The 18,237-nt window shown below is 59.5% G+C and overlaps 1 protein-coding gene across 1 annotated transcript; it reads right to left on the bottom strand.

The window, feature by feature from the left end:
• Positions 1–273: 273 nt before the first annotated feature.
• On the bottom strand, positions 274–17,761 carry KCNJ10 (potassium inwardly rectifying channel subfamily J member 10). The gene is made up of 3 exons (XM_042925866.1): positions 17,729–17,761; positions 16,273–16,470; positions 274–1,413 (listed from the first exon to the last, which is right to left on the bottom strand). Exons 1-3 carry the CDS (start codon positions 17,759–17,761, stop codon positions 274–276), a joined length of 1,371 nt encoding a protein of 456 aa, XP_042781800.1.
• Positions 17,762–18,237: the final 476 nt, after the last annotated feature.

Here is an 18,237-nt window from a genome sequence, read left to right as displayed (position 1 = left end):
AGCCACCTCAGCCTTAATCTTCCCTCTCCTTCCCCCATCCTGGTGTCGGGGAGTTGCGTGTCTTGGGGAGGGGTGGGCTGGGCCGAAGGGGCCGATGGAAGGAAAGCTCGGACTCCAGTTGGCCTCGCCCACCCACGGGCCGCCAGGTTAAAGCGGAGGGAGTGGAGAATGGGTGCTTCCGGGGGCTCTCCAGCTAGCCTGGGCGACGGCCGTCCCCCGGGGCTGCCGAAAGAGGAGAGACCAGAGAGACGGGGTGGGCGGGGCCGCGGGCCATCAGACGTTGCTGATACGCACACTGAGGGCGCCACCCTCCTTCTCCGCTTGCTCCCTCAAGGACTCCTCCAGCTTGAGCTTCTCGGGGTCCCCGTAGCGCACGGCGCTGTCGCGGAGGCCGCTGGGAGGGGCCACCTTCACGACCTGGTCAAAAAGGCTGAAGTCGGCTATGTATTTGCCGCTGGCTGACAGCGAGATGGCGGGCGTGAACTCGTAGCCCCAGAGGATCTCCTCGGGCAGGTAGGAGGTGCGCACCTGGCAGGTGGCGCTGGTGGATTCCACCGTCCCGCTTAGGATCAGCACCAGCTCGAAGTCCCCCTCCCCGCTGCGGAGGGGGAGGTCTTTCAAGGGGCTGGTCTCGTCCACCACGTGGTAGAAGGTGAGGGGCAGAATGAGGAAGGGGCTGTCCGAGGCCGTGTCCACCTGGAAAGTGACGTTGACCTGGTTGAGCCGGATGTTCTCGCCCTCTCTGGTCTGGTGGGTCTGGAGCAGTTTGCCTGTCACCTGGCAGCCGATGAGGAGGCTCTTCCGCATGTTGGCGACGCGGATCATGAGGCAGGGCTTCCCGTCGTGGGCGGCCACGACCGCGTGCTGGCTGAAACGGATGGTCTCGGCCCGCTTCTTGGGCCGCGCGATCTTGGCCAGGAAGGTGCCCGTGATGAAGATTTCCAGGATGGTGGTGAGCACCAGCTGGGCGATCAGCAGCACGATGGCCAGCGGGCACTCCTCGCTGATGTAGCGGAAGCCGTAGCCGATGGTGGTCTGGGACTCGAGGGAGAAGAGGAAGGCCCCGGTGAGCGTGTGCACCTGCACCACGCAGGGGGTGTGGTTGGCCGGGGGGCCCAGCTCCAGCAGGTCTCCGTGGGCCACGGCCACCAGGTACCACACGACGCCGAAGAGGAACCAGGTGCCCGCGAAGGTCGCGGAGAAGAGCAGAAGCTTGTAGCGCCACTGCATGTCGATGAAGGTCGTCCACAGGTCCTTGAGGTACAGGAAGCGCTTGTCGGCGATGTGCTCCATCCTGACGTTGCTGCGGCCGTCTTTTGTCAGGACCCTCCGCCGTCGGACCCCTGGGCCCACGAGGGGCCGGCTCTCCGTCTGAGTGGTCTGACTGTAGTACACCTTGGCCACCGACGTCATCTGGAGGGAGCGAGACGGCACAGCGGGGGTTATTGCAGGAGGCCAGCCAACTCCTGGCCACCGCCCACGGCGAAGGAAGAAGTGACGTGCGTTTCGGGGTCACCGATCTTACCGTTAGCGCGTATTTACTGAGCACTCGCTATTCGCCGGGCGCCGTGCAGGCCGCTGGTAGGCCAACAATGCAAATGACCTCACCCTTGCTCTCCAAGAACTCCCAGCCTGGTGAGCCAGACACATTCAGGGAGCAGATAATCGCAGGGAAGTCTGATCTTTGTGATTCTCTGTAACAAGCACAGGTCCTGGAAGGTGGGGCCAGAGGAAAGCGTTCTACTGGTCTCTCTTCCCCGCAAAACCAGTTCTGTCAAGATCTCTCATTCTGAAATAGGATCCCTCCCCACCCTCATAAATGGCAGGGCAAGAAAGACTATCCTGTTGAAATCCTTCCAGGCCACCCCCCCCCCCCCCCCCGAAAACACACAAACCCTTCATTTCCCTGCCTTTCCCCTAGCCCCAGGGCAGTACTCACTGGTGACAACCAGGGGACTCATCTGGCTCAGAAAACAGCGGAAACTGCCCAACCTGCTACCCTTTGAGATGTTTTCTAAGGACCTGGACCATTTCACTGCATATTATTATTACTACTTTATCATCGCCATCACCATCATCTATTTGCATCATCCGGGGGAATTGGGTCTGGGTCAGGTGGCGTTGGGAATAGCACGGGCAGGACCTGAGCAGAAAGAGCTGAGCGATGGGAAAGGAGGAGGGAACCACCACGCCGAGGCCTCCTGGCGGTGCAGAGGGAAATGCCAGGTCAGAGGCGGCAGACTGGCCTTGACTGGGTGAGGTAGGAGAGTTGGTGTGGATTAGCGGTCACGTCCGCACAAGCTCAAATTCAGGATCGTTGTTTGTCCTGATGGAAGAAAGTGGGACAAGGCTCTGAAATAGGAGCCAGCTCGCTTCACGCAAGGTGCCGGTAGCTCTGCCCAAGGAGTAGCTTGTACTTTTCCAGCAGAGATAGGATTTCAATCACTGAACCCTTGGACTCTGGATCTGATGACCAGACCTTCTGGGAAGAAGGAGGGTGATCTCCAGGGATTTGGGTCCTTCTTGGAGAACAGAGAAGCTCATCTCCTTCTCCATTCCAAAATATCTGGGCCATCGCATTATCATTCTTCACGCTGCTCCCTTACCCCATCTTCCCCACGGCCCGACATCTGGAAAACTAAATTATTTGGGCCCGTTTAAACCCCCCACCCAAGTAGACCCTGAATTGGCGGTCACCAATGGATGAGAATCCCGGAATGTTCAGAGGCAGCCAGGAGCCTGCTTACCAGCGCTCGTCCACTTGGGACTTTTGTCCACTTCCCAATACCCTTATCTACTTTGGAGCAAAAGGGAAGCTTTATAATTCTGAGGTTTGGAGAATTACGATTCGAGCCCAGGTAGAGCCCCCTTCAGTACTCAATAGCAGCAGTAAAGACAAAGCACAGCCCCCACATCTCTACCATTTTAAAGCTCGCCCATTAGCGTGCCTTCTCGTTTGATCCTCAAACTGGAAAAGATGTGGAACCTTCCTGAGAGACTCTGAGAAACTATCAGCGGATGGAGGAAGCCCTGGAAAGCTGTGGATGAGTGAACATAACTTTTTTATTTTAGTTTCTTTTTTTTATTTTTTTAAATGTTTTTATTTATTTTTGAGAGAGAGAGAGAGAGACAGAGCACGAGTGAGGGAGGGGCAGAGAGAGAGAGGGAGGGAGACACAGAATCGGAAGCAGGCTCCAGGCTCTGGGCTGTCCACACAGAGCGCGATGCGGGACTTGAACTCTTGAACCGTGAGATCATGACCTGAGCCCAAGTCGGACGCTTAACCGACTGAGCCACCCAGGTGCCCCTAGGGCGGCGCAGAGAGGGAGAGAGAATCCCAAGCAGGCTCCTCACCGTCAGCAGAGAGCCCGATGCGGGGCTCGAACTCACAAACCGCGAGTTCGTGACCTGAGCCGAGACCAAGAGTTAGACGCTTAGCCGACTGAGCCACCCAGGAGCCCCTGTTTGCAACATTAATTTTATTCAGAACTATAGAACACACGGCCGCCAGTTACGAGGGTGACACAAAGCTGGGACAGATGGCAAATGCAAGGTCTGGGGCAGAATTAGGACCCAAAAGGAGCCAGAGGAATGGGCTAAGTCTAACAAAAAGGATAAATGTTGGGTTGCGTATTTGGGCCCAAAGATTATCTGAGCAATTCCGGATCGCAAATACTTGGTTTGAAGGGCGATCACACGAACAGGGGTTTGGACCTGCTCTTGGAGCTCCAAGAGGAACCGCCAGCACCGATGAATCCACACCACAGAGGAAAAGACTCCAGATCCAGACGACAAGGCACAATGTATCAATCAGGACAGCCAAACGTGAAAGAGCTTCTCGGGAGGCAGACAGCGCTCCGTGCCTGGGGGTGTCCAAGGGCAGGATGGACTTGCACTTCGCAGAGTCCACAGAGGAGGTGCAGGCTCTCACCTACCCTCACGGGGGACAGGATGCCTGCCCCTTCCGCGCCATCGCTACCCCAGACATCCTAGGGCGACATTCGGGGACCCATCCTCAAAGTCCTAGCTTTGTGCTGAGGAAAGATTCCGCCTGACTTCAGGCACGGAAGCTCTTGGGGCCCAAGGGAAGCCTCGCTTATCCTCCCCAAACAATAGCCTGTGATGATGTTATCCCATCGCAGTCCGTAAAATATGTAATTTGGCCCTCACACTATGAAGTAAGTACAGAAGTCATTAGAAACAGGCTCAGGAGATTTGCCCCAAGTAGATTAATGGTAGAGTTGGAACCAGAACCCAGGGCTTTGGGATCCGGTCCAGAACGCTTTTTTTTTTTCTTTTTATTTATTTAGTTATGTTGTTGTTGTTGTTGTTTTTAAGTAGATTCCACACCCAACACGGGGCTCGAACTCCCAACCCCGAGATCAAGAGTCACACGCCCCACCGACCGAGCCAGCCAGGCGCCCCCAGGACTTTTGCAACAACCGCTTCCGTGTACCCGGGTCCATTCTCACGGGTGCCGTGGTCTGGGGAAAGCGCCTCTGCGGGGCCCTGTGCGGGGAACACGGAGCCCGGCGTCGGGGCTGGGCGTTCACGGCACCGGACGGAGATTTTGGCCACTGGCTGGAACTCTGTTGTGACAGCCGCCTCCAGCTGCGTGCCTGCGGTGCCAGCCTTTCTCTCCGCCTCGTCCGGCTGTCCCCCAGCTGCCACGCCACCTCCCACGGCCAGGCAGCTTTGTTCTCCGAGGGGGCGAGAGGCAGAAGCGGACAAACAATCCGCCACGCCCCCACCCCCAAGCTGGCCGGGCTCCTGGGAAGGGAGCAGCCCCAGCCCTGCCGGGCACACACACAGTCCTGCCTCCAGGGGGTGCTGTGTCCCCAGCCCGGTCCCCGCCAGATCCCAGGGACACAGTCTGACGGTGAAACCAGCCCCCAAGTGGTGAACAGAGGGAAGGGGACACCATCAACTTCTCCCGTCTCTAAGGAATGTACTAACGATTCTTTCTAAGACCAGGGCCATCAGACCCACGGGGGTGCCCGGCCCGCTTCCCCCCAGGTCCAGACTCACGCTGCAGGTAACCTGGATTCGCCTGCGAGCTCGGGAGTCAGTTATTCTCCAGAATCGGTGGGTTTGTCAGAGCCCCTCTGGAGCACAGCTCTGCTCTGGAGCGAGGACACCCAGCTGTCGTGACCGTCGTGACTAAAATCAATCCTACCGCTTTGGGGATCAAATGCAACCACTGAGCCTAGCATTCAAGGCCCTGCATGGTTTAGTCTCTGCCTACTTGGCGGCATGATTCCTGCCGCTTGTCTACCCGCACCCCGGGCTCCAGCTCCGCGGAGGGCCTCACCGCTTCACCCTTTCTGCCTTTGGACCTGCCGTGGCGTCGCTGGCTCCGTGCCTGCCTGAGGACCTCCTGCCGATCTCTCTCGACTCGAGGGTGACTTGCCCCCTTTTTGAAGCCTTCCCTGACCATCCAAGAAATAATCGGTGCTCCCCATCCCCCAGGCCTCACCCCAGCGTGGGTCCGTGAAGCCTGGGCCTTGTACACGTTCCTACGTTAGACCATCTGAGCGCTCTGCCGTGGTTTGTCAGCTGTGAGGTCTTCATTTAAGGCCGTGGACCGTGACTCTCGCCTGTTTCCCCAGCACCGGGTACAGCTTATTACCAAAGACTGAGGAAGGGGACGAAAGCTGACCCGGACCCAGAGAGGCCCGAGTGAGGGCTGCAGCCTTGGTTTAGCTCCCGGGAGACTGGCCGCCGAGCCTCCGGAGACCTCGAGGTGGAGCCACGACACAGGGGGAGGGACCCAGGCTTACCCTGGCTCCACTAATGCTGCAGGGGGTTACAGATACGAGCTTCAAAGGCAGGAGAAAGCAAGTCCCAAGGCACCCGTCCATCTCCCCTCTGGGTCAGCGGGAGGATGGAGAGAGAGCCTGAGCTTGGCCGTGGCCGTGGACACGGGAGTGGGCCACGCCAGATGCAGAGAGAGCCTGAGCTTGGCCGTGGCCGTGGACACGGGAGTGGGCCACGCCAGATGCAGAGAGAGCCTGAGCTTGGCCGTGGCCGTGGACACGGGAGTGGGCCACGCCAGATGGAGAGACAGCCTGAGCTTGGCCGTGGCCGTGGACACGGGAGTGGGCCACGCCAGATGCAGAGAGAGCCTGAGCTTGGCCGTGGCCGTGGACACGGGAGTGGGCCACGCCAGATGGAGAGAGAGCCTGAGCTTGGCCGTGGCCGTGGACACGGGAGTGGGCCACGCCAGATGGAGAGAGAGACTGAGCCTGGCCGTGGCGGTGGGCAGGGGAGTGAGCTACGCCAAGTTACGTGCCTGGAAAAGATGCGTCAACCCCCACCCGGGGCCGTGGCAGAAGGCACAGGGGAGAGCCGTGCACCTTCTAAAACCGGTCAGGCTGGAGAGGCAGGGAAAGGACCCTGGGCAAAGGCTCCATCTGTTTTCTGTGACGACTTGCCTGAAAGGAGCTTTGGGCCCTAACACCACCTGTGTTCATTCCCCGATGTGAACGAATCCTGGGTTCCCGAACAGCTGAGGACGCCATCATCCTGAGTTACCACACTCAGACTCTCGCCACGCCAACATGCGTCACAAACTGCCCATTTCCACTCGTGTCCCTTCCTCTCATCTCCCGGCCTGACGTCGGGTCCTCTCTGCCTTTCGGCCTCCCACTCACCTGTCCGCTCTTTCTCTCCCCGAGTCCTTCCCACACTGCGACGCCCGCTCTCTCTCCCGGAAACACACCTCCGATCACGAACCCGAGAGCGTTTACCCAGGTTCAGTACCTACGGGGGGTTAAGATCAGACTCCTTGTCTCGTGGCGGAGGAACCTGAGGCTGGGGGAGGTGACTGACTTGGACTGTGCGGCTGGTCTCAGGCTCGGGTCCCCTGTCTCCCGAGCCCACCGGCTTTTCATTATAGTGTCACCGTCTCAGTGCCGTCCCCAGCTCAGGAAATGTCCGTGTCTCTGCGTTATCGATCTAGGAGAGACCAGACTCAGCCGGGCACAGGTGGCCTTCCCTGATCTGTTTGCAAACCTCCTTTCCAGCCTCATCTCCCACCTCTTTTCTCCTATGGCTTTGGGCAAACCAGCTGGTCCCTGCCCTACGCACCCATGCGTTCGTGCTCTTCTCCCTCCCTCGCCTCCCCTCTGTCCTTGTCCCTACGTACCGAAATATCCTTCAGAGCCCAGGATAAATGAAGCCCCTGATCCCCACAGCTTCAATTAATACCTCCCTCCTCTGACCTTCCATATACACGCACATATATATCACCATCTGTACGTTTTATGGGACATCGATCTGGCAAAGCGCCCATCTTCTGCTACAAATAAGCTTACTGAAGTAAGGATCCAGGCATACTACGTTTTCACTACCCCGACGTACGATTAGGACACATAGTAGGTGCTCCAGGAGTATTTCTGGAGTGAGTGAATGAGCAGAAGGGAGAGAACGGACCGCCCCTTCCCGCATGGTGGGAGCTCTTGTCCCGCACGGACGGACAGAACTTCGCTTGGGCCCAGAGCCTCTCCTCCGAGGCTCTCCATCCTCCCTCCCTCTTTGCTCTTGACTTTTCATATGTTTTCTCTTTCTCCTGAACACACGGAAACCCCAATAACTGGTCGCCAACACTAACAGATGTGCAAGCAAGGAAAAGATGTCCTCGTGTGTAATGACGCGGCCGCCGCGGGAAGTACCTGGCAGTTCCCCGCATTTACACGACAGACGCTTTCTTCAGCGTCTCCTGCGTGCCAGGTTCTAAGGACGACAGACCCCGGAGCCACAGAGATGAATTCGACGTAGGTTCTGGCCTTGAGGACCTGCCAAGCCCAAAGGGAGGCAGCCATAAAGCAGGCAGGAGGTGGTAAGGGCCACAGACGAGGTATCCGTGAGGCACTGGGGGGATGTGCAAAGGGAAAGGCGACATTTGGCTCAAGGGAGCACTCCGTAAGAATGTTATTATCCCCTTTTAGGCCAGGAAACCAACTCAGTGACTACCAGCCAGGAGCTGGGTTTTCCCTCCACACCTGGCTGTCTCACTCAAGAAAGGCTTTTTACAGAGAAAGGTGGCATTGGGACCGGCGGGTCTGAAGGTTAGCCAGGATTTAGACACTTGGAGGCTGGGGGCTAGGGGGTCAGAGAGAAGGTGCTTCAGGGAAGGGGAGGAGAGAGAGGGGAAGGAAAGGGGAGGAGAGGGGAGGGGAGGGCAGGGGACGAAGCTGACATTCGGGGAGGCCAGGAGACGCAACTTACAAGCAACAGAGCCAAGCTTTTGGCTGGATTCCAAAGTCCTTCCTCCTATAGCTTCAGGCTAATACTAGCGAATTTGCCTCCACTGGGCAAGTTCCACACTCAGCCACCAGAGGAGGTGACGCTTCGACCTGCTGACAGGTTAGGAGGACAGCAGTGTCCCCAGCAGTGACACCCAGAGTGCATCTCATGATTGGCGGCGATGCTCTTTTATTGTGATCTCTGCGTCCCATGATCTGTTGTCTTAGGCTGGCGTGGCAGGTCCCTACTGTCCCCATTTCCTCCTCGGACTCTGCTCCCAACTGCTTTCCCCCCTCTTCCGCCGTCCTTGCTGCCCACTCGGCCCCTGGTACGTCGTGCCGGCTGATACTAACGTGCGTTTCCCCTTCCGTCCTTGTCACCTTCCTGTCGGTCTGCTCCCCCCGCGCACATCTGTCTGGATCGTCCCTCAGCCTCCCGTGTCTCACCCTGGAGATGTGCTTTGTGAAGGTGGCGAGGTGCAGGCAGAGCTCAGACCTGTGAATTCCCCATCACACTCTGCCCTCCGTCTACATCCTGAGGCCCAGGGGTCAGGAGAGGCATTGTAAGCCCCCTACCCTCCTGTTCTCCCCGCTTCCTCCCTCCAGGAAAGAGCCTCTTGATCTAGGGGCTGGAAATGGGATCAGAAAGGGGGGCAGTTTCCTCAGGGACCCGCTCTTGCTGTGAATCAGTCCAGTCGCTTTAGGCTCAAAGGTGTCCCTGAAGCCACCACTAGGGGGCGTGGGCATCATGAGCGTCTGGCTGGAAACCCGCCTTTGGGGTACCCCCCGTTCCGTGCCAGCACCTGCCCGCCTCACTCAAGTGCTGTGTGTTGGGCAAGCCCTGTACACAAACTGAGGGGTTTGGGGCACCATCGGCCTCAGAACCCGAGGCCAGGCTCACCCGGGACAGCGAGCGAGGCGTGTGTCTGAGCACAGCATCCTGGAGGTAGAAGGAGGCAAAAAGCAAGGGTGTTTTAAGACCCTGCCAGGAGCTAAGAGGCAATGTCACCGCGTGCAGAGTGGGCTGGACGGGGAAGCAAGAAACTTAGGGGCCAGCCTCATCTCTGCCACTGACAGCGGTGACCTTGGGCAGTGTCCGAGCCCATCAAACCATTGTTTCCTTAATCAGGGACTAAGGGCGTTTGTTGCATTGGCCCCCCACTTCTCAGACTAGTGGGCCAGGAGGTCCTCGAGGCCACAGGATTAAATGCATTTTTCCTGTGGTTTCAATTTTGCTCAAAGACTTTGAGGGGAAATCTTGTTTTCATCCTAAACCAACAACAGACAGAGAGTGGAATGAAAATTTTACCTAATTTAAGAGACAAAACAGATTTCAAGGACATCCGACGTGTGACAGGTGAGGGCTCATGTCTGTATCTTCTCAGGGAACATTCCCTCCCTTCTGCCTTTCAGGACCAGTCGGTGGGTCCGTCTCCGGGGCGCTGTGTCTGAGGATTATCAAGGTCCCTCCTGGCTTTAAGACCCCGCGTCCGGCCCGAGCCCTCCCCCCACGTCGGGAGAGAGAGAGAGGAAACAGCCACTCAGCCTCCTGTCCCCAAATATATTATCTCTTCTTTGGACACTGACTCCAAGTTGAATAGCGACCCTGGAGGCTTCCAAGGAGATGGCTGGGCAGCTTTGGGGCCTGAAAAGAAGCAGTTCTGGGCTTCCGAGTGCTCTTAACGCAGAGAGGGGGAGGGGGGAAGAGGGACGGGTACGAGAGGGAGGCCAGTAAGAAAAGCGCCGGGTTACATAAGCCCTCGAGGCTGCAAGAAAAATGGAGTCGGTTTGGGGTTCTTTTCAGACGGGATGGCTTTATTCATTAATCTCCCTCCTGTCCTGCCCCAAAGAAAATAAACAAATAGAAAGGGAGCCAGATGCTCCCTGGAGGTGGAGGTGGGGACAGGAGGGCAGCGAGCGTGTCCGGGGGCCTGCCTTTCCAGCTGAGTCTCTATTGCCTCTGCCCGCCACCCTCGGCCTCCGTCCCCTTCCCTCCCATCCTCTGGCCTCGGCCTGACACCAAGGCCCTGGCCCAGGGAAGAATAGGCTTTTCTTCCCTTGTGTCAACGTTTGGAAAGTTCTCCTAGTCTGATCAAAAGAGAGGCTAAAAGCCGTCAAAGCATTTCCTGGGAGCCTGTGACCCCTGTCTGGCCCTGCTGACCCCTCTGTGTGTTTTCCAGTCAAGAGAGGGAGGGACACAGATGGGGCCATGTCAGATGTTCTCCTCCGTCCAGGCACCACCCCTGCCTGTCAGCGTGGGCTGATCGGGGAGCACTGCCCCTTCCTCTGCCCCCATCCCCCCCCCCCCCCCACCCGGCAGTGTCTCTTGCCCCCTGCAAGCAGGGAACCATGTTCCTGCAGAGAACTGCCCAGAGGGTGGCATCTCGGGGACCCCCTCTTTCCCCAGCTAGATGGAGGATGACTTCCGGTCACGTGCGGCAAACGGGCACCGCCTCCTTGACGCCCCTGCCTCCCCACCCTTCACCCCTACCCCCGAGCACACCTCCCGCCCCGACTCATCACGCGGGCCAGTGTCCGCTCCTACCCAGCGTCTGGGGCCGCGAGGCCGCACATCCCGGTCCTGTGCGGGGAACTTGGCTCCGGGCAGGGTTCAGCTGAGGACGAAGGGGTGCCACTGCCCCCTCAGTCCCAGCTCCGGCAATCCCAAGAGCCTCCCGGCCTGGCCCCGCTTGGGTCTTCACCTCAGAGCAACAACTGCCCCCAGATGTCAACCCACCCCTCCTCACCTCGACGGGGGAGACCTCGGAGGGTCTGGGCGGGTTGGGTAGAAGCAGGGCGAGGACCGAGAGGTCTGCGGGGCTCCTGAGAGTCTCCACGGGGGAGTCTATACCCAGCTGATGCCCCAAGATGCTGGCTGAGGGCATCATCCTCGCGGAGAGGTTGGTTATGAGTGGGAGAGTTCGCCCCCGGCTGCGCCGAGGGGCCGTCCAGAGCGCAGACAGGTGCGGGGGAGTGGAGGAGACCAGGCTGTCACCAGACGTGCCCCTCAGCCCCGCGCGGGAGATTACCTCCCCGCCACCAGGGGGCAGGGCTCCTCCACTCTAGGTGCTCCCTGCCTGCTCCCCCCCCCCACCCCCACCCCATCCAACCTCTCCGGCCCCCTCCCCGGCCCTCTCCTTTCACCGTTAGGTTGAACCATAAGAAATTGCCAATCAAAACAAAAAACCAGGTCCCATGTCAGCAATATCAAACGGTTCGATCTGTTAATACTTAATAGCAACAAAGGTAAAAGCATCAGCCACCACAGAGCACGTTAGAGGCAAGTGCCCTCGGTCGCAAGCTGGCGGTGGTTAGTGCTCTGGAGCTCTCTCCAAGGTCACAGCTGACCTTCCCATCGCCACAGCCAAGGGCGTTTCCGGGGCCTCGACGCCAGCAGTCTGCAGCACCCGGACCCGGGGCCGGTGGTCCCTTCTTGGCACTCTGTCCTCTGGCCCTTCTTGCCCCTTGCCTCCCTGCCCCCGCCCCCTGGTTTGGGAGACGTCGGTCCCCTCTTAAATGGCCCTGCTCCTTCCAGGCTTCGAGATTTGGGGCAAATGGGTTAAAGTCTCTGCGTTTCCCTTCCCTTCACCTGCACGGAGGCTGGCGCAGGGCCTGCCCGTGGAGGTGGAGGCTTCCAGGAGAGCTCGGTGCAGGGTCCCCGGGCTGCGGGTCGCACAGCCCTCTCTCCCTCCCCGCCTGTCCTCCAGGCTCTCTGCCACCCGTGCCTGGCTGTTTCCTCTGCACCCAGCCCTTTTGCCGTGACCTCTCCTCTGACCCTGACTGTGGGCCCCACCCTTGGTGTTCAACTCCCGCCACTCTGTGGCCCTTCCTCAGCTGCCCAGCCCTCCCTCCTCACCCCTCCTCACCTCTGCCCTCTATCTGGAGCATTCCAGCATCAGCGTGCTCGACGCCTGTCCTCTCTCCTCCAGGGGGTGGAGGGAGTCCCCTCGGGCTGTCCCCTCTTCACAGAACTGCCATCCATTCAGAACCTTAGAGTCACCCTGGGCTCCCCTCCAGCCCCACATCCGGGTGGGCGTCTCTCCGTCTCCCTGAGGCGGCCTTAGTTCAGCCTTGGATTCTCCCTCACCTCCGCCGGGCGCTGCAGTGATCTGGCCTCCCTGCCTCCGGCCTCACCTTCCTCCCCTGCTCCCCTGAGCTGCCCCAGGCCCTTCAACAACACGGATGCCCCCCATCCCGTCGTTCTGCCTGAAATCTGATGGGCTCCACGGCTTCGGCAGCTTCCTGGCATACCCTCCCCACCCCCCATCCCATTCTACTCTGATGGCCACAGCCTCTTCTTCCAGCACTTGTCCCTAAGCACCCCCTCTTCTGGCCGTAGAGCGACCGTTCACTCTTGACCATGGCCTTCAGTCGGCCTGCTTGTGCCCGCGAGGGGCTCCTGCGCTTCCCCAGCCTCGGAGCCCTCGGCAGACGCCCACTGTCTCCCTGTCACATCTTCCCTGGAGCACGTCCGGCTCCTTCTCCAGAGACCGCCAGCCCCCGGAAGGTGGCGACCAGCCGTAGTTATCTCATAAGCTGCCCGTCTCTGCGTTTAACCCAATTGTTTAACATAGAGGAAGGACTTAGACTGGAAACCCCCAGTCTGACCCCGGGGGGAAGGGGATGTCAACCACACAGCCTGGGGGCCATCGCACACCCCCCCCCACCCCTCCCACCCCTAGCAGATATCACCCGTTCAGACCTTTGCTCGCTGAGCCTCGGAATCTTCCTCAACATGGTGGCCCAGAGAACCATTTCAGTCAAGCGGAGTTAGCCTCGCAAGCAAAGCCTATTAGTTTTCCTGGCCTGTCTGGGTCACAGCCAAAGCCCCTACCTATTCTTTCCCACTATTTGCCATCCTGGTCTGGGTCCTTTTCTAGCTATGGGAACTCCAGTCAATCTCTTAATCTCTGCGGGGCTCAGTTTCCTCACCTAAGGAGGCAATGAAACCTTCCATTGTATGGTCAGGATCACATGAGATGAAGTACGTGAAATCTGTAAGGCCCTTATGCAAATATGAAGATATTATTATTATTATCCTACTTTGCAGATGAAGGAAAGTGTCCACAGAATTAGAGGAAGCGGGGCTCAGAGAGACAAAGTGTCTCGCTGACATTTGTTCAATGGCTCAGCCCGAACGTCTGTCTCCGAGCCCCGTGGCCCTTCACCCGCCCCGCCTCTCCATATGCCAGGGGGTTTGATGATGCTCTTTTTTCAGGGGAACAGTGACTCGTGGGGTAGGATTGGCCGTGGCCCCAGAATCGGAAGAGGCTTCCAATGCACTATTCTCCATCCCACCTCCTGATCATTCCCAAGATGAGGCTCCCTGCAAAACCCTTTCAACCTGCCAAGAGGTAGGGAACGTGTGGGATGCAGAAGGGCCACATTCCTCAGTGACTCCCTTCGACCCTGTGCCCTCCTGCTTGGCCCCCGCCTTGGTGGCTCCAGGCAGCTGGCAAGCTTCTCAAAGCCCGGGATGGCCAGGCCCCAGGAGATAAGGGCTTTGGTGGGAAGGCCGGCGAGCCACCGAGAGCTGTCACCAGATCTGCCAGCAGGGTCTGAGAAACTAGACAGGAGCCAAGCTGATGGGACCTTAGGGTCCCAGGGACCAGTGGGGCTCCCTGCCTGAGTTAGGACGGGGGCCTGAAAGCGTCCACGCACTTTCTTGTCTGTGGCCTTAGAAGTTGCTGGGCCTGGGGCGCTAGAAGGTCCGAGAGCGTAGGGGACGGGGAGCCAGAAGAGATGCTCCCCGGTGTGGAAGCCCATCAGAAGCAGCTCCTATGGGGTCATTGTACCTGCCCCCCTCCTTCCAGGAAGGAAGCAGCCCATCTTCCCCAACAGGGGACTGTTTTCGGAACTGATTCCTGAACTGCATTTTGCTCATCTTTCTGTGCTCTGCGGTGCCCAGAATGGAGCTGGGCTATTTCTTACAAGAGCCCATCGGATTGCGCCTCCACGTGACTCTTTCTTCCCTCCGGCCCCTTTCCTGCGTGTGACATCCTTCAGCCCTGGGAGGTCCCGCCTCCCAACTTCCCTTAGGAACAGGTGGGGACACTGACCCGGTCTCCCCATCAGCCTCTAAGCCTTTATTCGGGGTGAAGAGCTGGGTTTCCCATAGCTTCCCTCAGCCCACCTCTGTCACACCCTCCGGACTCTCTCTAGTGGGGGTCCAGATGGGGAAACTGAGGCCAACAGCAGGTGCACAGTGCTCGGCAGGACAGCTTCCACGCCAGACGTCCAGAGTCTCCTGTGGGAGGTAGACCCTCTGCACGGTCTAGGGTCGGACCACTCTGGACTTGAGCTTCTCCCTGGACCGACCACGTGCTCCTGGTGAGCCCAGTGCGAGTACCGAGTGCCAGAGGGCTCAGCGTTGGAAGAATGGGAGGAGAAGCCCGAGAAAGAGGATGGTGAGGAGGGGGAGGGGGAGCAGAAGACCCACCTCGAAAGCCCCAGAATTACAGTTGGGACGGAGTCGGGGATAACCGGTCTCCGCCGGCCTCCCCAGCATCAGCATCCTCTGTCTTCTCTCCGCCCTCGCGGTGTCCCCTGTGCAGTCACGCCAAGCCTCTCCCAGGCCTTGGACAGGCCATGGCTTCCTCTTACCAACAGCTCTCGGCAAACCCTGGGGCCTCGTCTGGGAAACCCTCTGCCCCCTCCCGCTGGGCCTGGTCAATCCCTACCCTCCTCCCAGGCCTCAGCTGAGAGGCCAAGGTCTCCGGGAAGCCTCTGCAGACGCCCACGCCCCCCGCGTGGGTTGCCGGGAACGTCACTGCCCGCCCGTCAATGGTGTGCAAACCAGACCCACGAGGTTACCGACTGGCCCAGGTGACCACAGGCCAAAGTGTGTTTGCAGCCGAGTCCACGCTTCCCACCTTGCCACCTTAGGGTCACGGAATGCACATTCTGGGAGGCCCCCGGGTCATCCAGGCGGATTCCCCGGGTTTCCTGAAGAGGAAACAAGGCCTAGGAAAAACAAGCGACTTCCCTACGACCTCATAGCTGGCCAGCAGCGCACGTGATTTCTGATCAGAACCACAGCAAGAACCGCTGACTTCTTCCTCGTCCCAACCTCTCTTCCCATGAGACTCTTCACTGACCTGGGGTCTCGAAGGGCCAGATGCCAACCTGGGAACATGACCCACCGAGCTCGTCCCCTGTCCACCCACAGCCACGGCCCAGGGCGCACCCCCCTCCCATCCTCAGGCCTCCAGAATCCCCTCGGCCTTGCGGCCGCCAGCCCACATCTAGGCCAACAAGGAGAGAGCTAAAAGGAACAGAGAAAATGCGGGCCTGCAGGGAGGGGACGGATTCAGGGGTGCTCTCTGCTGGGGGCAAAGAAATGGTCAAGGGACTTCTTTGAGAGACCTGGGAATCCCACGGTGCACCGGGGCCCTGCGTGTCATGGGAACTACCTCCCAGGCCAACCAGCCTCTGTCCAATGGAGACCAAAGGTGGTTCCCTCTGTCATCGGGGACAGTGAGCTGACCACTTCTTTCCGTCCTTCCCCTTTGCCTCATAATACCTTGTACCCGGGAAATGCTTCCTGTTCCGCCTAGATGCACTGACTGCCATCTAAGCAATTTTTTTAAAATTTTATTTATTTTGAGAGAGAGCACGAGTGGGGGAGGGACAGAGAGAAACGGAGAAAGAATTCCCAGCAGCCTCCACACCATCAGCACCAAGCCCGACGCGGGGCTCGAACTCAAACCGTGAGATCATGACCTGAGCCGAAATCAAGAGTCAGATGCTTAACCGACGGAGCCAGCCCGGCGCCCCGAAGCAATTTAATCTTACCTTCACCCCTGGTGGAGATGGGGACCCGAGGCACCCCGTTCTTATGATGCATATTCAGGGACTGAGCCACCTTCCCAGCCAGGGGTCCATTCCCTTTCGACCCTGGGGCTCCTGGTTCTATGTGCAGAGGCACCCCTGACCCTCACACAGGGGGCCTAAGGGGGCCCCGCCGTCACCCAAGAGGGAGTCTGTCTACCCACCCCCCCCCCCATTCTACTTATTTCTTACCCACCTTCCCCACTCGAAGACGAGAATGAGGCAGGAGCGGCATGAAGGCACTAACGAGACACTTGTAGATTCTAGATGAGTCTAGAACTAGATTCAGAGGTGGCTGCCTTCCATCCTCCTTCTCACAGGGACTGACGGCCTGAGTGCAGCCGGGGCGCCGATGGCACCCTCCTTCTCCACCAGGGGACGCGTGAAGGGAAGTCTGGAGGCAGAAGAACCACACCAGGGAGTAAGGGCTGGGGGGTGGGGGGCGGTGCTCCTACATCAAGAAGACGGATGGATGAGGCAGCTTAAGCAGAACCCTGCAGCCAGAGGGGGGGCAATGGGGGGGGGAGTTAAACAGCCAAAGGGTCCTGTCAGTTCTGACATAAGGGAAACATCATGGAGATCAACGTCCAACGACCCTCGCAGGCGAGGGACCCAACATCAGGAGCCGTCCATCTAAGGAAGTTGCTGCAGGTGTTGTGACCCCATCTGCCGCCCCAGGTCTTGGGGTCCTACTGGGCCCTCTGTCTCTTCCCTTTTTAGTCTGCTTGGTCCCAGCTTCCGAAGGATGCCCCAGACCAGAATAGCAGGGGAGGGAGGCATAGACACCCTGGACGGATCCTTGTACATACGGAGGGTGTTAGCACGAAAGGTCAGAGCCAGGCATCTGAAGGACTTCTAAACGCAGATCCCAAACCCTAAAGCCCAGCTAAGGAACCCACGGGGTTTCTCCCTCCAGCCATCCAGAATCAATGGCAGGAGTGGGGCCGACGTGAGGGCAGGAAGTGAACGGAGGTAGGGTCACCCTGCCCTGGGACAGTGGAAGGGCCAAGGTGACTTTCTGAGGTCCTTTCTAGACCCAGAATCCTCTTTAAGGTCCCTGTACCTGCTGTTCTCCCCACCCCCCGCCCCAGCACTCCCCCAACCCCATCCCAGGGAAGGTGGGGACTTGACAGTGACCAGTCCCAGCCTAGCCACCTGGACACGTGGCATCACCTCCCAGAGCCCTAGTGGGAGACGGGCAATGAGCACTGCCCCGTCGACCTCTCGGGCCACGAGGGGCTGTGACACGGGGCGCATTGGGCAAAAGCAAGGGACAGTCACACTGGACCTGCGCCGGGCGGGCTGGGTTTGCTCGTGGCGCACAGCTCCCCTCTGTGCGCTCGGCTGGGCGGTGGGGCGGGGTTCCCGGCCACCGAAACCCCCAAGGTGGGGCGAGGTGGGAGCTGCACTCAGTTCAGCAGAGGAGGCCGTGTCCGTGGTTAACGTATAAGCGGTCAGGTCTGCGGCAGCGGGACATTACCCGCCCCAGGGCTACATTCTTGAGGTCACAACAAGTGCAAACTTGTTATAACCTGTGTTGGAGCAGCAGGGGGCAGAGAGGGCGAGGGGGGGTGGCGCTGAGCCGCCAGCGGCTGGCAGAGGGGTGCAAAGGGGATGAGGGGTGGGGCGCGGCCGTGCAGGTGCATACGCACGTGGGTGGCGGGAGGACCGAGGTCTGCGCACATCCGCTCCAGCGTGCGTGCGGGATCCGTGTCTGGGGCTGCATAGATGAGTGTGTGCCTGTGTGTCTCTGCATATATGAGCCCAGCGGAGGAGGAGCGGAGGCGGGCAGCCGCGGGCCCGGCCCGGGCATGTGGAACGGAGGAGTGGGCGCTGGGGACACCCCTTCCCCTTCGCTGGCCTCCCAGAGCCTGCATCCCAGCTCCATCCACAGACTGCACCCTCCCCCCCCCAACCCCCTCCCCGTGAGCTGGGGGCCTCTCCCCACCAGTGCCCAGCTCCCCAGCCTGCCCCGGGGGGTGGGGGGGGGAGGGTCGCCTCCTGCCCATCCCCCCTGGCCCTGGGCCCACTCCCCCGCGCTCCCTTGGCCCTCCGGACACTGGGGCGGGTGGGGGTGGTGGGGGGGGGAGGCTCTGAAAGCAGGTGACTGTTTGGGGGAACTCAGGGACAGAGCCCCCATTGTGCCCGCCCCGGAGCCGCC

Source organism: Panthera leo, chromosome F3 (genome assembly GCF_018350215.1).
Source record: "Panthera leo isolate Ple1 chromosome F3, P.leo_Ple1_pat1.1, whole genome shotgun sequence".
NCBI lineage: Eukaryota > Metazoa > Chordata > Mammalia > Carnivora > Felidae > Panthera > Panthera leo.
This window is presented reverse-complemented; position numbering and strand designations above follow the sequence as displayed.

What these genes read in the sequence shown, in the direction of transcription:
- KCNJ10 (XM_042925866.1), bottom strand. Translation starts at nt 17,761, where the DNA reads ATGTGCGCAGACCTCGGTCCTCCCGCCACCCAC. An exon ending in TCGGTCCTCCCGCCACCCAC is followed by an intron (nt 16,471 to 17,728) that starts GTGCGTATGCAC and finishes TTCTGCCTCCAG; the next exon opens with ACTTCCCTTCACGCGTCCCC. An exon ending in CTCGTCTTCGAGTGGGGAAG is followed by an intron (nt 1,414 to 16,272) that starts GTGGGTAAGAAA and finishes CGCTCCCTCCAG; the next exon opens with ATGACGTCGGTGGCCAAGGT.